We start from the raw sequence: 20,594 nt of genomic DNA, 5'->3' as shown, positions 1-20,594 counted from the left end.
TGTCCGGTCCACTAGTGTTGAGTGGTTGAGGGGACATTGATGTCCAGGTTTAGAATGAGAAAGATGTTCATTGACAGTTAACTGCTAGTCAGGATAGACGAGCGGTATAGTGATTTTGTGGTTATGGTTTTGTCCTCACATGCTTTGTGACATTTAGCGTACGAGGACGTACGCAGGTCAGAATGGCCGTGTCGGCGGTACCGACTTTTAGCTGTCAATACTTTGCTCACTGAGCATTACGTCATCTCCCCACTGTCGTCGTTGGACTATAAAATCAGACACGCTGTGCGTAGCGAGGCATTATTCGTCCGGTTGTTGCCGAGGACACTTCTCAGTAGGAATAGTCTGTCGTACTGTAGGTTTTAGAGTAGTGGTTACCTAAAGTGGTACTGTTGGTTAAACGAGTTGTTATTGTGGTGGTTAGGTTAGATGGTTGGTTTGGGACCGGTGTAAGGGGTGGAGGAGCCGGTCTAGGTAGGTTAGGTTAGGTTTACATAGTTACGCTGGTAGTGCAGTAAACGGAAGTATTGTTCTTAACACGTCTGAAGATCGCCTAGTGATCGAAGCAGACCCTAAGGATCTCCGCCCGCCTTCATCAATTCTTAAACGATCCTCGGCTCGATCCGACATATAGGTTTATTACTTAATCTATAGGTCTAGTACCTATAGATTCAATAAAATTGAAGTGTCTGTAATTTCGAAATAACTATCTCATATTGAGCTCTTATATGGTTTTTGAAAATCACGCGCTGTATATTAAAAAATTTTGTTTGTCTGACTGTCTGTCCGTCCGTCCGTCCTTTCGGTCCGTCCGTCCATGCGTCCGTCCGTTCATCTGTCTGTTTGTCTCTCTGCCTGTCTGTCTAAGATAGCAGATAACTTGGAATTCAATAACAAAGTCTATGCTTGGCATCAATGACCTTCTTGGCATTCACAATATTATTTCACCAGGAATTCACCAGTTCCTGAATCTCTATGGTTTAGGAGTACTCTGCATCATCAGGTTTAAGGAGGTCGGACTTGGAGTGTAATCATAAAGCTTTTGTTTAATACCTAAAATATTAATTTACCATCAGAAATTCTCGAATCCTCACCGCTTGGGACTTCAGTACCTTGCATCATCAGGATTAGTCTGTGCTTGGTAGTTACCTAAACTAATATTGCACCGTCCGCTGTTCCTGAATCACTAAAATTTAGGGTTGCTGTACCTTGCATCATCAGGGTTGAGGAGTTAGGACTTGAAATCCAAACATGAAGTCGTTGTTTGGTACCTACAATATAAATTCACTATGAACATTGAACACTTCCTGAATCTTGATAACTTAGGTGGGCAGCTGTTATAACCCTACAGAATTAGGATTAAGGAGTTAAATCCAGAAATTTTATTGGAACACCACATAAACTTCTACTGTTGATTAAAAAAAATTGCAAATCGGTCCAGAAACCTCGAAAAATCGGAGTTCATACATTAAAAAAAGGGAGCCGAATTGAGAACCACTTCCTTTTTGGGAGTCGGTTAGTAAAATACTAGCTGTGTAATAAAAGCTGTAATGCTTTTTAATACTAATAAGTATACCTACTTAAATACAGCTTAAATACGCCAAGATGATATAGATATACTAGATGATGCCCGGTGACTTCGTCCACGTGAATTAAGTTTTTAAAATTCCGGAAGGAAGTCCTTAATTTTTCGGGAAAAATGTATATGTCCATCTTCTGGATGCAAGATAACTCTGTAAATACCAAACATCACAATCGTTTAATTAGATGAGGAATTTTTAAATATCCCGTGGAAATCTTTGATTTTCCGGGTTAAAGAGTAGCCGAGGTTGCAAGCTAGATTTATTCTATTGGCCAAACGTTAAAACCGGTTAAATGGATGGACCGTGAAAAGCTAATAGACAGACAAACAGACAGATTTTCGCATTTTGTATATTAGTAAAGCTGTGGTATTAGTATGGATCATAAATAAAATAGCTCCGAAAGCATTTTTCATTTACAGCTCTAAAAACTGCCTTACTCAAAACACAATTTAAAATAACAAATGGGTTTCGAAATTGAAGCCATTGGCATTAAACATATGTTTTACTATGTACCTATTAAGCTCGGCACTAGGTTTATAGTAATAAAATTATTTCCCTTATAGTGATGTAAAGCCAACGACCGAGTAGATAATTTGATTAATCTAGCCTGAAGGCTGTTCTACTCTGGTTGAGACGGAAGTGGAGGAGGAAAACTTTATGACGTAACTTCCGTTTCGTGTTTCCGTTTTACTCATATTTATTTTCAATAAAGATTAACTTCCCCCCATAGCTATTACTCTCTAAATCCTCACTCCTAACGAACTTAAGAGGGTAGGATTTGATAATAAAACTATAATTTAAAAATTATTATTATCTGAATATATTATACAAGGAAAATGAAACTGACTGACAGATCCATCAACGCACAGCTCAAATTATTTGACGAATCGGGCTGAAATTTAGCATGCAGATATATCTAAAGGGGTAAAATAGGGGTTGAATTTTGTGTAAGTAGTACTTGTACTTGATGCGGAGCTTCCTCCATATGTACAAGTACTACGAAGTACGAGTATAATCTAGTTCCTTATAAATTGCAAGATGAGCAATTAAAGCAGCGATGTCTAGCCTACTGTTTGACAGGCTAGGTACTTCCATACAAACACCATCTGCGATTAATAATTAAATAATTCGAGATCATTTATTTGCTAGTACAAATAGTATTATTTGATAGTAGTAACTATTTGATAGTACCCATCTACTGTGAAATAGGTACAATAGAACATTAATTTAGGTATTCCATTTATAATGGATTTGCGCCACAGTTTGTCTTCACTCCTATTTTATGTCCATCAAAGATATTAGTTACAACCTCTTATGTGTGCCTTTTCAAAAAATTAAAATAAAACTGCATCAACGTAGGCCACCCCTAAAAAGCTCGCCTTCACCCTCGCGATTCTACATTGTCTATGAACCACCCTCTGACGTCACAGTGAAAATCGACCAATCCCAATAAGCAGTAGACGACGGCCCTCGTAAGCGGAATCACTACCGCAAATTATCATTTTTATTGTATTGTATTATATTTTAATGTTTTGGTGTGTGACCATATAATGTGCCGTTCGACAATGTATTTACATGTGATTCAAATTGTGAAATGAAGTGACCCGTTTTTTCACTACTGGAACAATTTATAGTTTTATTTCTTCAAAATTTTATTAGTGTTACAGTATTAGCTACGTTAGGGGGCGGTACCGTGATGCCAGTTCGTAAGCAAGGTGAACATTATAGTACTAACATTGTAAAGTTGTGGTTTGATCTATACCTAACTACTACTTACTTCGTTGTTATTGACGTGAGATTATGCAAGGGGCGATATTGTAGAGGGCTTAAAACACCCATGTTTTTATTGGTAGTGTTGCCAGTCAAGACTTTATTCTACTTATTTACGTCCTATCATAATTTTAGAATAAAGAGGCCATGTGTCTTATTAAATTATTCCATTGTAACAATTCTAAATATAAAACAATAAACACTTTGAAAATCATAGACAAATGAAACTGCGATGTATCTGAGATGAATTCGATTTGTAATTAATATTATTTAATTACGACTCTATTTTAATATCCACACAAAATAGACACAAAATGATTTGAAGCATCTACTTATTTATAAACATATTGTTAAAAAAGATTCCAGTCCAAAAAGAAGGTTCCAGCTTAGCTCTCTAATATCGACTAAGTATAACTCATAAATTAGCCGATACTAGAGCTAATTTTTTAACTGCACTCTTTCAAGTAAAGATTTTTATATAAAACTGTGAGGATGATACTGCCATTGGCGCAATTAAAGTGCCATAAGTCTACTTTGTCGAATTAGTTTACAAATTGCGAGAAACCAAATTAAATTTGAATTTCGCGGGCAGACCCGTCTCATATATGCCCTTTAACATAACTTACGTTCAGTGTAACTATTGTTAATACCTAGGTTCTTCTATGCCACTGTGTTAATGCAAAATCTTCTATTTCAGAGGCCCACCGAGCGTTAGAACTGCTGGAAGACTACCACAGCAAACTAATAAAACCACAGGACCGACAGCTTCGTCTTGCGATCGAAAGAGTTATCAGGATTTTCAAGTCACGCCTGTTTCAAGCCCTTCTTGGTACGTATGAACAATTGCACATTAAATAAACAAAATGATGCCTAAGTATGCAAAAAATTGGAGTTTGCAAATCAAACATACTCGTATTTATACTTATAACGGCAAAATCGCGTGGATAACTGATTTTCTCGGATTTAAGTACGAATAGAGTGCATAAAGCAAAATAAGTAGGAATAGACGGAATAGAGTTTAAAGATCTTTGTATCGTAGGCTAGGTACTTGGATTCGTCTTCCTTTCAACCTTCCCCGATAGCAACGATCCGAGGTGTCACGATTTTGCTGATCTACTCAAAGTCCGAGTTCTCCAGTCCTTAGAGTTGACCTATTATTATGATTGACCTAGAATTTTATTTTATTATAAAAGAAAACTTACAGTAAATTTAAAAGGAGTAGAAAAATATGTACTTACTGAAGAAAATTATAGCTAACTACAAGCTTTCACAGTTTAAGAAGCTCTGGATAAAAGTTATTTAAGAAATGAAAACGCTCACTTTATCGAAACAATCGAAATCAAATTTAAAAAATAATTAGAAATAGGTACTTATGCTAAGGCCAGAATAATTTTGTTTTGTTGAACTAAATATCGTTACTATGCTATAAATACCTGTTTGTATTCGTAAACGCGCGTGACCGCAGCATACGTCACTACCGATCTTGAAGCTGAGTGCTGACCAAGACACTGCCATTGTACTGTGTATATTTAGACCGTTGCAATGAGCATCGGGCGTTCAATTGTGATAGCTGCTTTTAAACACTGTCTCCGTTTAATACCTAAGTATATAGGAAAAAGATAGAATGTGTGGATAGTCTCAAGTCTCGAGACAGTTGAACACAATAGACTTACTATAAGTACTATTTATTTACATTTTGGTAGTGACGACCGCAACCAGCGATCAAGTTTCGCGATATACCTACCAACTATACTTACCTATATAATTGTGGTGATGCCTATGTCAAATATAAATTATTTCTTAGAAATTATTAATTAGAGGGTCTTCCAAAATTCGTTAAAATCCACGTCTGCTGTTCTAAGATTGCTAACCATTTTAAATTACCGATAAGTACGTAAAACGTCAAACGTTTATGACGTCACATCTATGTTTTTCATATTATGTAAGCTCCCTTGCTAAACGAGCGTTTTGACGTTTGATAAAAAGTCGCTGATTTGACTAGTAGTAGGAATAGTGATCCCCATTGTATTGGTCCGTCAATCCGCTCAAATGTACCTACCTATAGATCTACGGAAAAACTGACCTCTCTGTTCGAATTAAATTCGTCCGTTCATTTCTTGCACTCAGCACTTACTCATAATTAGCTATTTTTACACGAAACATAGAAATAAATTGTTCTTTTACCCTAAAAAATTAAATGGTTGTTTATGCTAAACAATAAGCACGTTTATTACGTGAACATTCAGAAACTCTTCACCACGTGCAGCTACTACTAACTACGCTATCACAAAGCCTACATCCATTCATCTATATCGCATTCTACACAGTATTCTTGAGCAACTGTGGATCATGGATAAATACCAAGCGAAGCTATGTTCGCAATATTATGTAGCACGTTGCAGTGCTACGACGTGTAGTGTAGACTGTAGACCTACATCCCTTTCGTAGCCAAGTTACGTAGTTCATATTACTTAATTTATTCGTGGCTACGAATACGTTAGGCCGCATGATACTGTTAAATATACGTAGAGTCAAAAAGTTAGACACAATGTTTAAAATTTTTCGTAATTTAAATGCATTGCGTTAATTAGACTGCATTTAAGTCAAGATTTCTGAAATCAAGCTTTCTTATTTACCTACTCTGAGGAAAGAGGGTGATGGCCATTGCTTTAAAGATAAGAGTTTATAACGTGGTTGACCTTCTTATTCATATTTTGTTTATAAGTACTTAAACAAGTTTTTTTTTTTACAATTTAAAAGCTTTCAAAAATGTTAAAACTATGACCATAATTTCAAAGAATTGATCAAAAATTTAAGGAATAATGCTTTTCACGTTTCAATCAAGATTTAATATGAACAACATGGTGTCATTCTGTTAGCACCCTTACAATGTAAGTCTTCAATATGGAACCCTATGTATAAAGTTCACGTCGCAAGAATCGAGAAAGTACAGCGAAATTTTACAAAATTTTTAGCCTACCGAGATCGCACCTGTCCTTATCGTTCTGGATATGAAGCTAGGCTTGAGCACTTCCACATGCTCTCTCTCAGTGATCGTCGCTGTATTGCCGACATGTCCTTCTTGCATAAACTTGTAAATGGTATAGTAGATGCTCCCGACCTACTACAAATTCTTTACTTCGTTATTCCAAAGAAGTCTAAAAGAACACCTTCTAGGAAAACTTTTAGGATTAGCGTGTATAAAACTAACTTGGGTAGCAACTCGGCCTTAAATCGCTTAAGCCGTATCTACAATGAGCTTACCTGCGCTCAAGAGGAAGTCGACATTTTTCGGCAGGGTTTGATTACTTTTAAAAAACGTATTGCGGCGGCTGTCTCTGTTTTGAGAAATTAATCGGCCAGTTATTAATTTTATTAATTTTGTAGTTATTTCAATCACATTTATTTGCGTAGTTAATAATTAAAAACTGATAATAAATATTTAGAAATATTATCCTTCGGAGCTATATAATTTTTCCATATTTATTATATACTAATATTTTGCGATCGGTCATGTATATTACATTGTGTTACCCGCATAAGTTGTGTGTGCCCGTAAGTGGTGTGTCACACTGAATAAGACTATACTATTGTATTTTTTAAGTGTTTTGTGAACATGCTGTGGGCGTACCTCATAATAAATAAATAAAATAAAATAAAATAAAAACAGAGGGAATAGGTAGGTCAAACAATATAAAATCATAGGTATAAACTAAGGCACGGACCAGCACCGCATTGTGAGAACCAGGTTATCGATTACTGTTGTTTTTCTTTTAGGTACCACCTAACTTATAACCACCTTATTTTAAAACTATTACATATTGTTTTTAAGCAATTTACACTAAGTATAATTATATAGAAAGGAAGTACGCAGTTTATTCATTGTATTGTATAGCATCGTGTGTTATTTTCGTGAATTCATAATTATTTGTACGTAACGTACCTATGTGTACAACAGCTCTTAATATGGAAGTTCCTCAGGAACTTACCTATAAATTACATTGCAAAAGCCATTCCTGCGTTGTATCGATTAAGTATATAGGTACGTCGAAGCACTACATTGAAATAACTGCGTAGTACGTAGTAGGTGTAGTTATTTAGTATTTACACTTATCGTACAACTGATCGAGTTACTTGAACTTCCAATTAAAAATTTCCAATAGCTAATAATCTGCATGAGCTACATCACATCACACATACCACGCCAATGCTTGAAAACTCAATCAATTTTTTTTAATAGTTAGCATCTGTTAAAACTATCTTACAATGCCATATACCTATGAGTTATGTAGGTAAATCTAAGTAAGCATAGCCTTACCCGACCCTTGAAGAGTTGAATGTAGAAAAGTCATTTTGTGGAACAATGTAGTAGGTAGGTACCTACTAGTAGGTCATCTAAGGTATCCGACCCTTGCAGGATGAACGTGTAGTAAACCCCATTCTGTCGCAAATGAGTTTTAGACTCAAATGTAGAGTAAGATAGCGTCAAAAACTCATTCATTCAATAAAAAGTTTAAAAAAAAGATGTACTTTACTACAGATTTATTTTCAAAATAATAAAGCTTCGGCTACATTTTATTTGTTTTCGTCGTAATTTTTAATTAAAAAACGAAAAACAGTGCAATAAATTAATGAAAGTTTAGTAGAAAAGGTTTCTCCTTCGTAGAGCGTTCGTAGTATTTATCTACGCTATGGCTACGCCACATATTATGGTGGGCTACGCTACGCCCATATTCATTACTGTTGACAGTATTTTGTAAGTAAATAATATGGAGGTACTTAATAAGTAACAAATTGATATAAAACTTAGTACTACGAGTAAACTTGAATAATGTTTTAAATGCAGAGTCTGTAATCGTTGCAGCGATGTTCCTTTCGACCCAAATATAAAGATATGGGTCACAGCTTCGCCCACAATTTACCTTCGCCAGCCTATAGCTGAGTTCTGTTGAAACATTTTTAATTGAAATTCAAATAATCGTTCGTGCGATAAATGAAATGTCAGCTATTACTGAGCGCATACCGAATCTACATCAATATTTTAACGAAAAACAAATCAAGTAGGTACTTCCATTGACCAACTTACGCAATGATTTTTTATGTACCGAAGATAAATTATTATACAGGCAAGTATAATACGAATGTGCTGATACTTGATACATATACATAATTATATCCAAATATTATAATGTTTTATTCCTGATACTTAGACCTAAAACCATAGACCTACCATTTTTCGTAAAACACGTAACTTAACGAATCCTTCCAGACAATCCACCAAGTAGGTAGTATCTGAATGATTGACGTCTAAATAAGCACTAGTGGATATAAAGCTAACGAACTAAGTTAAACTGTTATGTATTTTGCATGTTTGGGTCAATCGATATTGATCCATATGTGCTCTACTGGCTGTGAACGGTTAATAATGTGCTCTCAAATGTTTGTAGACTGCATACTGTAGACACCACGTGGCCTGCCTATGCATCAATTACAAGTGAAGTGACTGGGTTCTCATAGAATGCGCATGGGATAATAAGTATATTGGTAACTTTAAAAGAGTTAAGAATAGAAAAAAAATAAAATAAAATAAGTCATATTTATAAATTAAAAAATTAAAACCCCGACTGGTCTGCCATATTATTATTTTTTAATTCATAGTCTATAATAAGTACCTATCACTTGGGGTCTATGTGATAGTTCCTATGTCAGTGTTCGGAATGATGTTCATTCTAACGATACCACACATTCAAATCTATTCAGGCATTTAGAAGTTATGGTGGAGTAAATAAACTTACATAGATAGTAGGTACTTACAATGACATGAACTTTGAAAATATTACACTCCTTTTTTGTGTCAGTCGTGGACAGAAGTGATTTACTAATTTGATGGTTTTTAAGGACATAATTATATAATTTACCTAATTATTAGAACATAGGGATTTAAATAATTCTAATTAATTTAAATACCTTAAGAAATAACCTAAATACATAATAATAAAATTATCATTATGTTTTATAGGTTCGTTGCCCGTTGATATCGATCACCTAACACGACACGCGATTCTTTGCAGGCAATCTACCTACCTACTAAGAAAATATTCATTTGTATGAAAATTACAATAATTCTACTACGTTTTAACCCTTTTACGAGTTTATAGAGAGATTTATTGTATTTGCTTGCTCTTTGTATGGCCACATGGCGGATTGTAGATGCTAATAAACCACTATAATTATAACTACCTGCAATCGTGCAAATAAATGATTTGATTTTGATTTTATTCATATATCTGAAACTTTGTCGAGCCTACCGTTTGAAATTAGTCTATTGTTCAACGATCAATTTACACAATTTTTAGATATTTAGCTAGGTACCTACTAACCTGCTTACTAAATTGCCGACTTTCGTGTGCAGATATTCAAGAATTTTACGAATTAACCCTTCTCGACGATACCAAGTCTGTTCAGCAGAAAACAGCGGAGACAATCCGCATAGCAAACAAGTGGGAAGCCGACGGCGTTCGTCGTGAAGTAAGTAATCCATACAGCTACCTAAAATATTATAAATGTGTGTGTGCGTGTCTGTGTGTGTTAATGACGAAAAGTGTGTCTGGCTATCTGCTAGCTTTTCATGGCCCATCTGTATAACTGATCTGAACGTTTTGTATAGAATAATCATCCATCCATGCATCCCAGGGACGGATATGGCTACTTTTCCCGGAAAACCAAAGTTCCCACGAGATTTTTAAAACTTAAATCCACAATGAAGTCGCGGGTTTTATCTATTGCTTTATTTTATGTTTTTTTTTTCTATTTTAATTATAGCTTGCATCCTAACAAAGAGTTCCCATAGGATTTTCAAAAAATCTAAATCCACTGGCGTCGCGGACATCATCTACGAGTATACCATACTCCTAATAATTACCTACTTAGTACCTACAATTATAAGGTAGGAAGGTTTTGTCCAAAACAAAAGCTGGTTGAAATAGCATTTACTTTAGCTATAGGTACCTACCCATATACGTATACTTGGCAGCTAACTACTCAAACTCCATTTCTAATAAAAAATATCGCTAATTCTAATGTTTATATTGTGTTCGTTTACGTATACATTATAGGTATTTTAATATTTTTCAGTCAGGAGACAATGAATACAGATCAGTTTCGAATGCCTTTCTGCAAGACAACAATAGAAAATCGGACAATCGGAATGTTGACACGCCAGATTCGGCGCGGGTATGTTTGATCAATGAACTGTTTGTTACATACATTTAAAATAGTATAAATACGTAGGCACTCGTGAGACTACGTAAGTACTTACTACCTACGTAAATGCCTCAATAAGAACCTATTTAATTGACCTAAATACAAACGTGGAAAATCACACTAATATTATAAAGGAGAAAGTTTGTGTGTGTGTGTGTGTGTGTGTATGTTTATTACTCCTTCACGCAAAAACTACTGGACGGATTGGGCTGAAATTTAGAATGGAGATAGATTATACCCTGGATTAGCACATAGGCTACTTTTTATCCCGGAAAATCAAAGAGTTCCCATGGGAATTTTAAAAAACCTACATCCACGCGAATGAAGTTGCGGGTATCAGCTAGTATGTTATAAAAACACATAAGAAAATAAAAAATCGTTGATTAGACACAGTTTTAATTATTATTATTCCAACAAAACTAAACTCTACGTAGATAGGTACATAGAGATAGAATTTGTCTCTCTATGCGTAGATAGCTCAACGGTTGAGGAGCGGACTAACTTCCGAAAGGTCGGCGGCTCAAACCCCACCCGTTGCATTATTGTCGTACCCACTCCTGGCACAAGCATTACGCTTAATTGGAGGGGAAAGGGGAGTATTAGTCATGATTAGCATGGCTAATATTCTTTCTAAAAAAAAAGATACCTACCTACCCAGTAGATTCTGCCTACGTATTTACTATTTATCAACATTTTATTATTTTAAAGTACGTACCTACCTAACTACAAAATTAGTACTAAAAATAATTTTACTCTTGATTTTTTTACAAGGTGGGGGCCATTCCTTCTATCATATCGCCAACTGGAGAAGCAGAAGAGAAGAAGGTAAATATAATATTTTTATAGAGAAACTAATTTCTATACAAAAAGTTCATGATATAATTATGTTATAAATGGTAATAAACATGTAATTCATAAGTATGATAAACCTTTTAAACTTGTATGTTACAATGTACTGTGAAAATGGCGGTTAATTTTTGAATACCTACTTTCACTGAATGGTAGAGTGGGTAGGTATGAAAAAATCGCTTTGGCTGCTGCTGTTATTAATTTATAAGATATAAAGAGTACTTAGATTTCCAAATATTTTAAGATATTCAGTAGGTAAAAACAGTAAATATTACTCTAATAGAACCACACTTGTAGCGCCACCTTCCAGAAAACCTGCGAAACGCGTCGTGTTTACTGTTTACCGATAGTTGGATCGTTTTGTTTTTTTTTATTGTCTTGTTTTTGATGACGTGACGTTTCCAAAGGTAGGTTACCAGCGTTGCCAGAATGTTACTTTTGTAACATTTTACGTTACTTTTGACCCCCTCATGTTTCCTCCATGTTACACGACTCAAAATGTTACTTTACGTTACTTTTAGGACTTCATAAAAATATTCAAATTTTTCCCAGCAAACCAAAAATAATCGTGAAACGGAACGCATCCAAAACAGTTTTTGTTTGTCGTAATTGACCCATTTGTTAGTTTATTTCACTTTCTCTAAGTTATTGGTCTAAGTTCACTTTGTTTTGTAATTATACTCTGTGATTAAGAAAGTGTTTTGTTTGTTTTTCTCTGTGACTGAACTTTGTTTTTAACCGACTTCCAAAAAAGGAGGAGGTTCTCAATTCGTCGGGATCTTTTTTTTATTTTTTTTTTTATTTTTTTTTATATTTTTTATGTATGTTCCCCGATTACTCAAAGGCCCCTGGACCGATTTGGAAAATTTTTTTTTTGTTTGAAAGGGTATACTGTGCAGGTGGTCCCATATAAATTTGGTGAAGATCTGATGAATATCTTCGGAGATGGAGAATAGAACTCCTCAATGGATAGGAGCAAATTGCTCGCGATCACTGTAATAGCTTAGTAAACAGTAGGGTTTTAACTGGGCATAGCATATTATAGTACAGTGGGGCCACTAAAAATTGTGAAATAAAAAATTTTCAAAAGAAAAATAAAACCGACTTCAAAAACCAAAAACACTAAAAAGTAGAAAATAATTTTTGTTTAGCTACACATGTAATGTACCTAGGTATGAAGTCGGGCGAGCTTCACTCTTGGATTTCTAATTTTGTTTTAATATGCTCGCTCGACTTCATACCTAGGTACATTACATGTGTAGCTAAACAAAAATTATTTTCTACTTTTTAGTGTTTTTGGTTTTTGAAGTCGGTTTTATGGATAATAAAGTTATTCGTTGCGGGGTAGTGATATTGTAGTTATGTATCTAAGTACAAAAAAAAATTGTATCTTTATTTCGTCAAAATTCGAAAGTGATTGGTTTGTTCGTTATCCTTATCGACTGTGTATATGTGTTGCTAACACTACTTGCTTGGTAAGTAAATGTTGTATACAATGTAGTTTTAAGTAAATAGGTAAGTAGTTAACTAACTAATTAGGGAATCAGTAATGCAAAAACAAAGTCATAATATTTGCAACTGAAAGCAGTTCGTTTTAGTATTGACTGTCATCTTATTATTAAGTCACATAAACGCCAGTGAAACACAAAAACCAGCCACTTTAAACAAAAAAAAAACGCTCCAAAAAGGCACCACACGCGCGCCATGAAACGCTACACAGACAAAGTCCACCTAGCGCGTAGCCCTCAAACTCAAACAGTCCTGTGTTGCCAGATCGCCCGATATAAGACGATTTTAATCTTTTTAACCCCCGATCCAAAAAGAGGGGTGTTATAAGTTTGACGTGTGTATCTGTGTATCTGTCTATGGCATCGTAGCTCTCAAACTAATGAACCGATTTTAATTTAGTTTTTTTGTTTGAAAGGTGGCTTGATGGAGAGTGTTCTTAGCTATAATCAAAGAAAATCGGTTCAGCCGTTTGAAAGTTATCAGCTCTTTTCTAGTTAATGTAACCTTCACTTGTTGGGGTGATATAAATTTTTAATTTACACTTGTAATAAAAATTGTTACCTAACAAAATAAGTTATAGCTATTCAAAGACATTTTTAGATCCGTTGGTATATTATTATTTTACATATTGATTTGTTTTTCTTTTTCAGGATCAGCAGTCAATTTATTCAATCTATAATTATTATTACGATTCTTTTTAAGCTTAACTAATGGGACAAGAAAACTGTTTAAATTTTTGTATAATAAAGTGCCATATTAACCTGTGTACCTTATTACTTTTATTTTCCACGAAAAATAAGGAAATGTTACTTTTCTCGTGAAAATGTTACATTTTGAGATGTCTCGTGTTACAATTGACTATCTGCCACTGGCAACACTGTAGGTTACCGAACGCTATACAACAAGTGGTAATGGCGGATGGTTGGTGTTTCGCGTCTCGTAGTACTATTTATAACCTTAAAATATAGTACAAGTTTTCAGCGATATGTACGCTAACGTTTCATCGTTGTGTGATTTTGTGCTGTTAAATTTTACAGTAATTGTGCCAATGACATACGAACACAACATCAACTGAGGAATAAACGTAAATGGTTATCAAGTGAAATGATATTGCACACAAAATTTTGACATTCACTGCTGTTATTTCGTATTCGTCGCAAGTAAGGCCATATAATATACACTAATCTATTTTTAAACGTTTAGTAACTTCTTTACAATTTGGGACCGTTTTCAAACCTTTGGTGAGACTAATGAAACTTCTAAAATAGTTTTGCTTGTAACGATTCTCTGTTACTCGCTGAACGATTTACCTCTCTTCTAAATATTAGAGTATCTATATTGCACGTTAAATAACGTAACACGGACATTCTAATTAAAGTTCATCGCTTTGACATTCATTTACCATCCTATCATCGAACACAAGTTGGTAACACTCAATTAACTACATACGCATACATTCTAATAAAATTCGCTATCAGGAAGGGCTCGGCTCGAAAATAATTCCTTAGCTGATAAGGATTGGTGTAATTTTTAAGTGAGCTAACATGATAACCAGCTTGTACTGTGGGATTACATGCAAACAAAAAATGAGGTAGCATTCCTTTAAAAGTGGCAATACACAGTTAAAGTTTTTGGTGCAAGCTACAAGTGGGTTCTAGGTAGAGAATGGTGCATGCCGGAGCGCAGCCAGTGAGCTGCTGACAGCGGCACAAGTGTGTAACTAACATGCATGCAGTGTACATAGTGTAGAACTGAATACAAGTACCTGAGGGCTATGCACACTTGGTTGTCACAATGACTGAGAGACGGAAGAAAAAAACCCATAATGGATTCCTTCGGAAAGTCTCCTCCTTATTTAACCTTGACACGGTGAGTAGGTTATTGCTTCTATCTGTACAAATGGGTCTTTCAGGCCTCAATACATGTAAATTTTATAAATACTAATCGTCTAGTAGGACTATAGCTTTTTTTAATGTTTTTTAGGATAATCAAGTTGGTTAAGTAATATCCTTTAAATATGCTTCATTACAATCTAATAAATTGATACAAGCAGCAGCCAAATTGATATAAGATTATAGCAATAGATAAGAAATCTAAAACATCATTGGACTATAAAATGTATTAGAGAGATGCTATTCAAACTTCTAATAGAACTTTCACTCTGTTTAGATATATATTATACTTAACTATTGACCTCAAAAACAACCTAAGAGTGTTTTAGAGATTTTCCTTGTCAGTGTTATGAACATTATGATCTTTTATAATAATACCTAGTTCAAGAGTGTTGAGATGGCAATCAGCGTATGAGGTGGGGGGACGGTTAGAGCAGGGGGTGTGCTGGGTGTCCCCACCCTGATTGCCATCTCAACCTGTCGCATACTATACTTATTTAATTAAATAGTTACTAAACGAACAACTGAAAAATATTTTTGTCGGGAAATAATTGCAATTTTATTATAAAAATAAAAATAGAATCTCTTATGATGTTTTGAATAAGAACATTGCTTAGTTTGAATATTAAAAAAAACTATAAAGTAAGTAAATTAATTTTAAACTAAACAAATAGTCTAGTGGTTTTTTGTGTGAAGCCTAGATAGATACACAAACAGGCAAAAATTAAAAAGAACTGTCTCGAAGGTGTTGCGTAAAGACTTAACCACCAGCTATTACAACTAGCAGCTTTGGCAACCTAATAATAAAATTGTGATCCCTTCAATGTTGTTATAACAGATTTTGACTGTAGTTTAGTTCATTAGAAGTTATGATACTAAATCACTAGGAAGTAGTTGACTATTTTATCACTATTATTATTGATAGTAAAAACTTAATTTAAGTATTTTACTTTAGTTAATGGTTTCTGTATTTCAGGCTCACGTCTCAACACCTGAAATGAAGCAGGTAATTATATAAAAATAATGGTTTCGAACATTAGAAGTAAGTTAAGCATTATTAATTATATAAGTACAGTTAATAATGGTAATATAATGAAAGAAAAATATACAGTTTAATATAACACTAATAAAAAAATAGTCCAAATTATGAATAGGAATGACTTTGGTTCAATATAATTTAAATGGATTTTGTAGTACTTGAGATCACCCATTTATGCAAAGCATTTTCCTTGCAAACCTTGTTTTCAAGTGTCAATGATAGAGATCATGGACTTTCGTATTCTTACATTGGACTTATTGTATATATGTTACAGTCAAAACAGCATTATCCGGTCAAAACACCTACTTAATGGCAAAAAAGTAGTTGGAACTACATATCACTACAGATATTAAAAAGTGTCTGAAAATCTGGTCAAAACTCTATTGTAATAAATCACCATTAAATTCATAAATAAATACAAGATTAAGTTGAATGTGGGTCAGAACACAATCAGAGCACACACAGTCTCTATGCAGTCTTGTCTATCTTATCCCAAGTATTTTTGTAAAGCTCAAAGCCGAAAGCTTGCAAAGAAGGTCTAAAAGATGAGAGCCTGCAGGCTGAGTGAAGCAAAAACGGGAGCAAGCAAGCGACCTTCAATAGTGAAACAAAAGTGAAGCTGAGTGAATGGACGATGAAGGAAATTCTTCTTGCGAAGCCCTTTTAATAACACTTAAGGTAGAACAGATAAGACTGCATGGAGCCAGAGAGCTATAGTCAAAAGTATTTTTTTTGCAGTTAAATTTAGTTTTGAACAGAATAAGAGTTCTGACTGTAACCTAAATACAATATACTTAACTAAAACTAACTAAAAAGGTGTACAAAAGACAAACTAAATAGCTTAAAAATTATCACACTTATTATGATACATAATTTTCAATAACTTAACGATTTTTTTGTTTCAATTGGATACAATATAATATGCAGACAATGTTTTGTCTGTGAATGCGAAGTTACTGTTCATCTATTCTATTAATTTAAGATAGAGATATACTATTATTGTCTATTATATTTCCATAGTACTGGTACATACTTATCAAAGATTCAATTTAAAGAAAAACCTTGATAATTCTTTCAAAAGTTGCATAATAAGTAAGTACATACATGCATAACCAATTTTTAACCCAAGTTTTAAACAGAATATGGAAAAGTAGGTTAAGAATTCTTTTGAACTGAGTTTGTGTGCTAATGTATGCATATTTCATTGTAACATCGTCCCTTTTCATTATAGTTAGACAATGTATCCACAATCTATTTTGTATACATTCTCCTAGTGTTATGGTCCCATTATGGACTTTAATATACTGTAGGTAGGTACTTAGTGCATAGAGACATTTTAATAAATAATATCTGTATGTAGGTACTCCATAATAAATATAAATAATAATCAAGAGGTTACAGATTAACTGCATGTTGGTGATATTTATTAAATACTACCTATATAGGAGTGGTATGTGCTCCACCATCAAAGCAAAAATGCATTATCTACCTATCAATCATACTTATCAATCATTTGACAATTTAAAATGGGACTTCAGAGCCATGCAAATCATCATTCATAACTATTCTAACTTATACCTACTTTAACTAAACTATGCATGTCCCAGCTAAAAAATGTACCTTTCTTATCAAACAGTTTGGGCTCCTTGACATAGATAAAAAGTTGTTGTAGAGACATTACCTCATGTATCTACCTATAAAGTAAACATATTTAGTACATTTTATGCATTTGGCAATCTTAAAAAGTTTACTTGATGAATGATAACAAGTTTATACGTTAAGGAGCCTTTAGCTGATCGCACAATACAAGACGAGGCCAAAGAAACGCTTTTTCATACTTACATGATGACCAATTTCGTCATCCGCATTCCTTTGATAAAGTCACTTTAACATCCCACTTAAATCGGCTCTTGCTTTCTGGAAGAAGAGGAAGCTGGCAAATGCCAGCTTCCTCTCACATTCTGCTTTTGCTCAAGATGTTTGTAAGTACAGAAAAATGCGTTTAATGCGTGCGGTTCGTGCTTGGCGATCAGCTTTAGCTTGCCAATTGACTGGTTGATGTGAAAGTTGCAGATAAACGGGATAGAAGGTGGTTCGGAGCGCACGGTGGGCGAGGATGGCTACTTGTACTTAACCGTGGTGTTGTCGAGGGCGGGGGGCGCGGGGCTCGGCTTCAGCATCGCGGGCGGCGCCGACAACCCGCACGTGGCCGACGACCCGCACATCTACGTCACTAAGCTCATACCCGGCGGGGCGGCCGCTGCCAGCCAATTGCTAATTAACGACGCCATACTACAGGTATTGTGATTGGCCGGCCGTATATTATAACAAATAAGAATTTGTCTATCAGAAAACTTTCTGTCAAATACCCTCGACACACTTCACACAGTATCATAAATTTCTCTCTGTCGAACCTGAGTTCAATTCGCGATAGACCGCTGACTCTAGACTTTCGGATGGTTTGCGGAGTCTAGTACAAAATGTTTGGAAAGAGAGCGTGTCTTCAGACATTCTGATTCGGCAAATTTTTTAAGTCCAGAAGGTGTGTCGAAAGCAAAGACATGACTCAGTAAAATTCTGACAGTCTACTAGGTCTAGTACAAAATGTATAAGGTGAATGCTTTTGACATGCGACAGATTTTTTTCTGAAAGACAAATTGTTATAAAACGCCGCCTACTTTACACTAAATCCGCAGACGTCGGGCTGGGGGTGATCCAGGGGTAAAAACGGGTTGATCTTATAGTTAGAGTTTGTAAAGATTGCTGCTGCAGCATTTCTGCCTGGACTGCCACCACCCCAGCCACTATATTGCTGTCATGCTTTAGTCATATACAGGCGTTACTCTGAAAACCCTGTCTACTTTCTCATCCTTACATCTGTACAAAAATCATTATAAATCAAATAATTAGCCACTGCACACAATTCCATCTTGATGATTCAGTACTCCTAGTTCCTTAAGTTAAAACTGTTTTCGCGAAAGTGGTTGTGGTCCACCAACAAGACTAATCACATCAATTAAAAATTCAAAAAAAAATTTATGTGTGGTTTAACTAATTTCGCTTCTTCTTCTTCTTTTTATCTTGTCTGAATAAATCTTGATTTACTTTTTAGTTTTATCTATTAGTCACAAGATTATGATCCACTATGAATAGTAATTTAATAAAACAATGTGTCACTCATATTAATATAATTTATTCACAAACCCATCCAGGTTAACGACACGTCAGTCGAAAATGTGACGCACGCCGAGGCGGTTGATGCGCTAAAAAAGGCTGGAAACACAGTAAGACTGGTAAGTGTAGTTTTTAAGTTATAGTTAAGTTTTTTAAGGTACTTAGTTTGTGAGACCTGCATCTTCGCCCGCGTGGATCTAGCTTTTTTATAAATCCCATGGCAACTCTTTGTTTTTCCGGGGCCAAAAGTAGCTTACATACTGGGATAGGATATACTTATATCTCTACTAAATTTTGTTAAAATCCGAAGAATTTTGTTACCGATAGACTGATAAGCTAGCAGACAGACATACTTTTGCGACCGTTAGAATCTGTCATTTATATGAAAGTCGCCGTGTCTATGCGCACAGAGTCGCCGCAACTCCGTGCGTACAGACTCAGCAACTTTCATATAAATCACAGATTGTAACAGTCGCCGTTGATTGAGTTGCCGGGCAACTAGTCGACCGTGCGTAATGGGTCTTAATGATCGGTTCCACACTCGTACTAATGAGAATACTCGTAACATTAAGAACAGCCGTGACTCCCTATTGGGCCAGGATCCCTTTTCCTCATTACCTTGTGTTTAAAAAGCTTTTCTTTACAGAAAATAAGACGTCGGCCGACTGATGAGAATCTGCTAAGCGTATCACAAATATCAAATAAGGAGGAAGCGGTGGAAATAGAGTTGGTGAAAGGCGGGTCCGGGTTAGGCTTCAGCATAGCGGGCGGCGTCGGCAACCAGCACATACCGGGCGACAATGGCATCTACGTGACCAAGATCATGGCGGGTGGCGCCGCGCACCGCGACGGCCGGCTGCGGGTCGGCGACAAACTGCTGGTCGTTAAAAACACTTCAGTGAGTATTATATAAAAAAAAATTACTCTTTATTCACAGGAAACTAAATTTAACATTTTTTACCTTTACATCCTGAAACTGTTCTGATAATCCTGAAAAAAAAATCTGTTATGACCCATTCTACCCCTTGGATACTATTCCGACAGATCGAATACGCGACTGTTCAGTGTTTTTAATCTGTAGACTAATTCTGCATTCCTTTGTGGGAATGACGAATATAAACTTATGTTAACGTAAATATATAGGTAAAAATTGATATTCGTCAGTTAAGTACGAAGCGACGATCACTACCGCAAACGAGGACGCTAAGTCCTCAATATAGCTCGCGACTTGACCTGTCGCGAAATAGTAACTGTTTTCGATATCTACGTTACGTTACGTTATATTAATTGTCCAACAGAAAGGCGACGTAGATCTAGACAACGTGACCCACGAGGATGCCGTGAGCGCACTGAAGGCTACCGGCGAGCGCGTGCAGCTGGTGCTCATCCCGGGCCCCAGACACGGACAGCCTTCGCCGAGGACGTCGCGGGCTAACACACGTAAGCTATACATCTAGCGTCTCAATGACGTAAACATTCGCGTGTTAACTTAATAGATTGTAATAAAAAGTCTGT

The 20,594-nt window shown here is 35.4% G+C and overlaps 1 protein-coding gene and 1 long non-coding RNA gene across 14 annotated transcripts in view; one reads left to right on the top strand and one right to left on the bottom strand.

Moving 5' to 3' along the window:
* Window positions 1-861: 861 nt before the first annotated feature.
* LOC123869772 lies at window positions 862-4,750 on the bottom strand. The gene is made up of 3 exons (XR_006796955.1): window positions 4,592-4,750; window positions 1,581-1,733; window positions 862-1,271 (listed from the first exon to the last, which is right to left on the bottom strand). It is a non-coding gene; the product is annotated as an uncharacterized LOC123869772 (long non-coding RNA).
* Window positions 3,030-20,594, top strand: part of LOC123869765 (disks large 1 tumor suppressor protein) — a 33,330-nt gene continuing 15,765 nt past the window's right edge. For 3 of the 13 annotated variants that reach the window (XM_045912773.1, XM_045912772.1, XM_045912769.1), the window contains exons 1-10: window positions 3,030-3,298; window positions 4,051-4,182; window positions 9,766-9,881; window positions 10,488-10,586; window positions 11,388-11,441; window positions 15,843-15,872; window positions 17,973-18,203; window positions 19,118-19,198; window positions 19,726-19,977; window positions 20,378-20,519. In XM_045912773.1, coding sequence (XP_045768729.1) covers window positions 3,280-3,298; window positions 4,051-4,182; window positions 9,766-9,881; window positions 10,488-10,586; window positions 11,388-11,441; window positions 15,843-15,872; window positions 17,973-18,203; window positions 19,118-19,198; window positions 19,726-19,977; window positions 20,378-20,519 — 1,156 coding nt within the window. In that variant the 5' untranslated portion in view covers window positions 3,030-3,279. The other 10 variants (XM_045912771.1, XM_045912776.1, XM_045912783.1 and 7 more) reach the window with 10 other exon arrangements.

This window comes from Maniola jurtina, chromosome 11 (genome assembly GCF_905333055.1).
Source record: "Maniola jurtina chromosome 11, ilManJurt1.1, whole genome shotgun sequence".
NCBI classification, from domain to species: Eukaryota; Metazoa; Arthropoda; class Insecta; order Lepidoptera; family Nymphalidae; genus Maniola; species Maniola jurtina.
The sequence above is the reverse complement of the archived record's forward strand: the minus strand, read 5'-3'. Positions and strand labels throughout refer to the sequence as shown.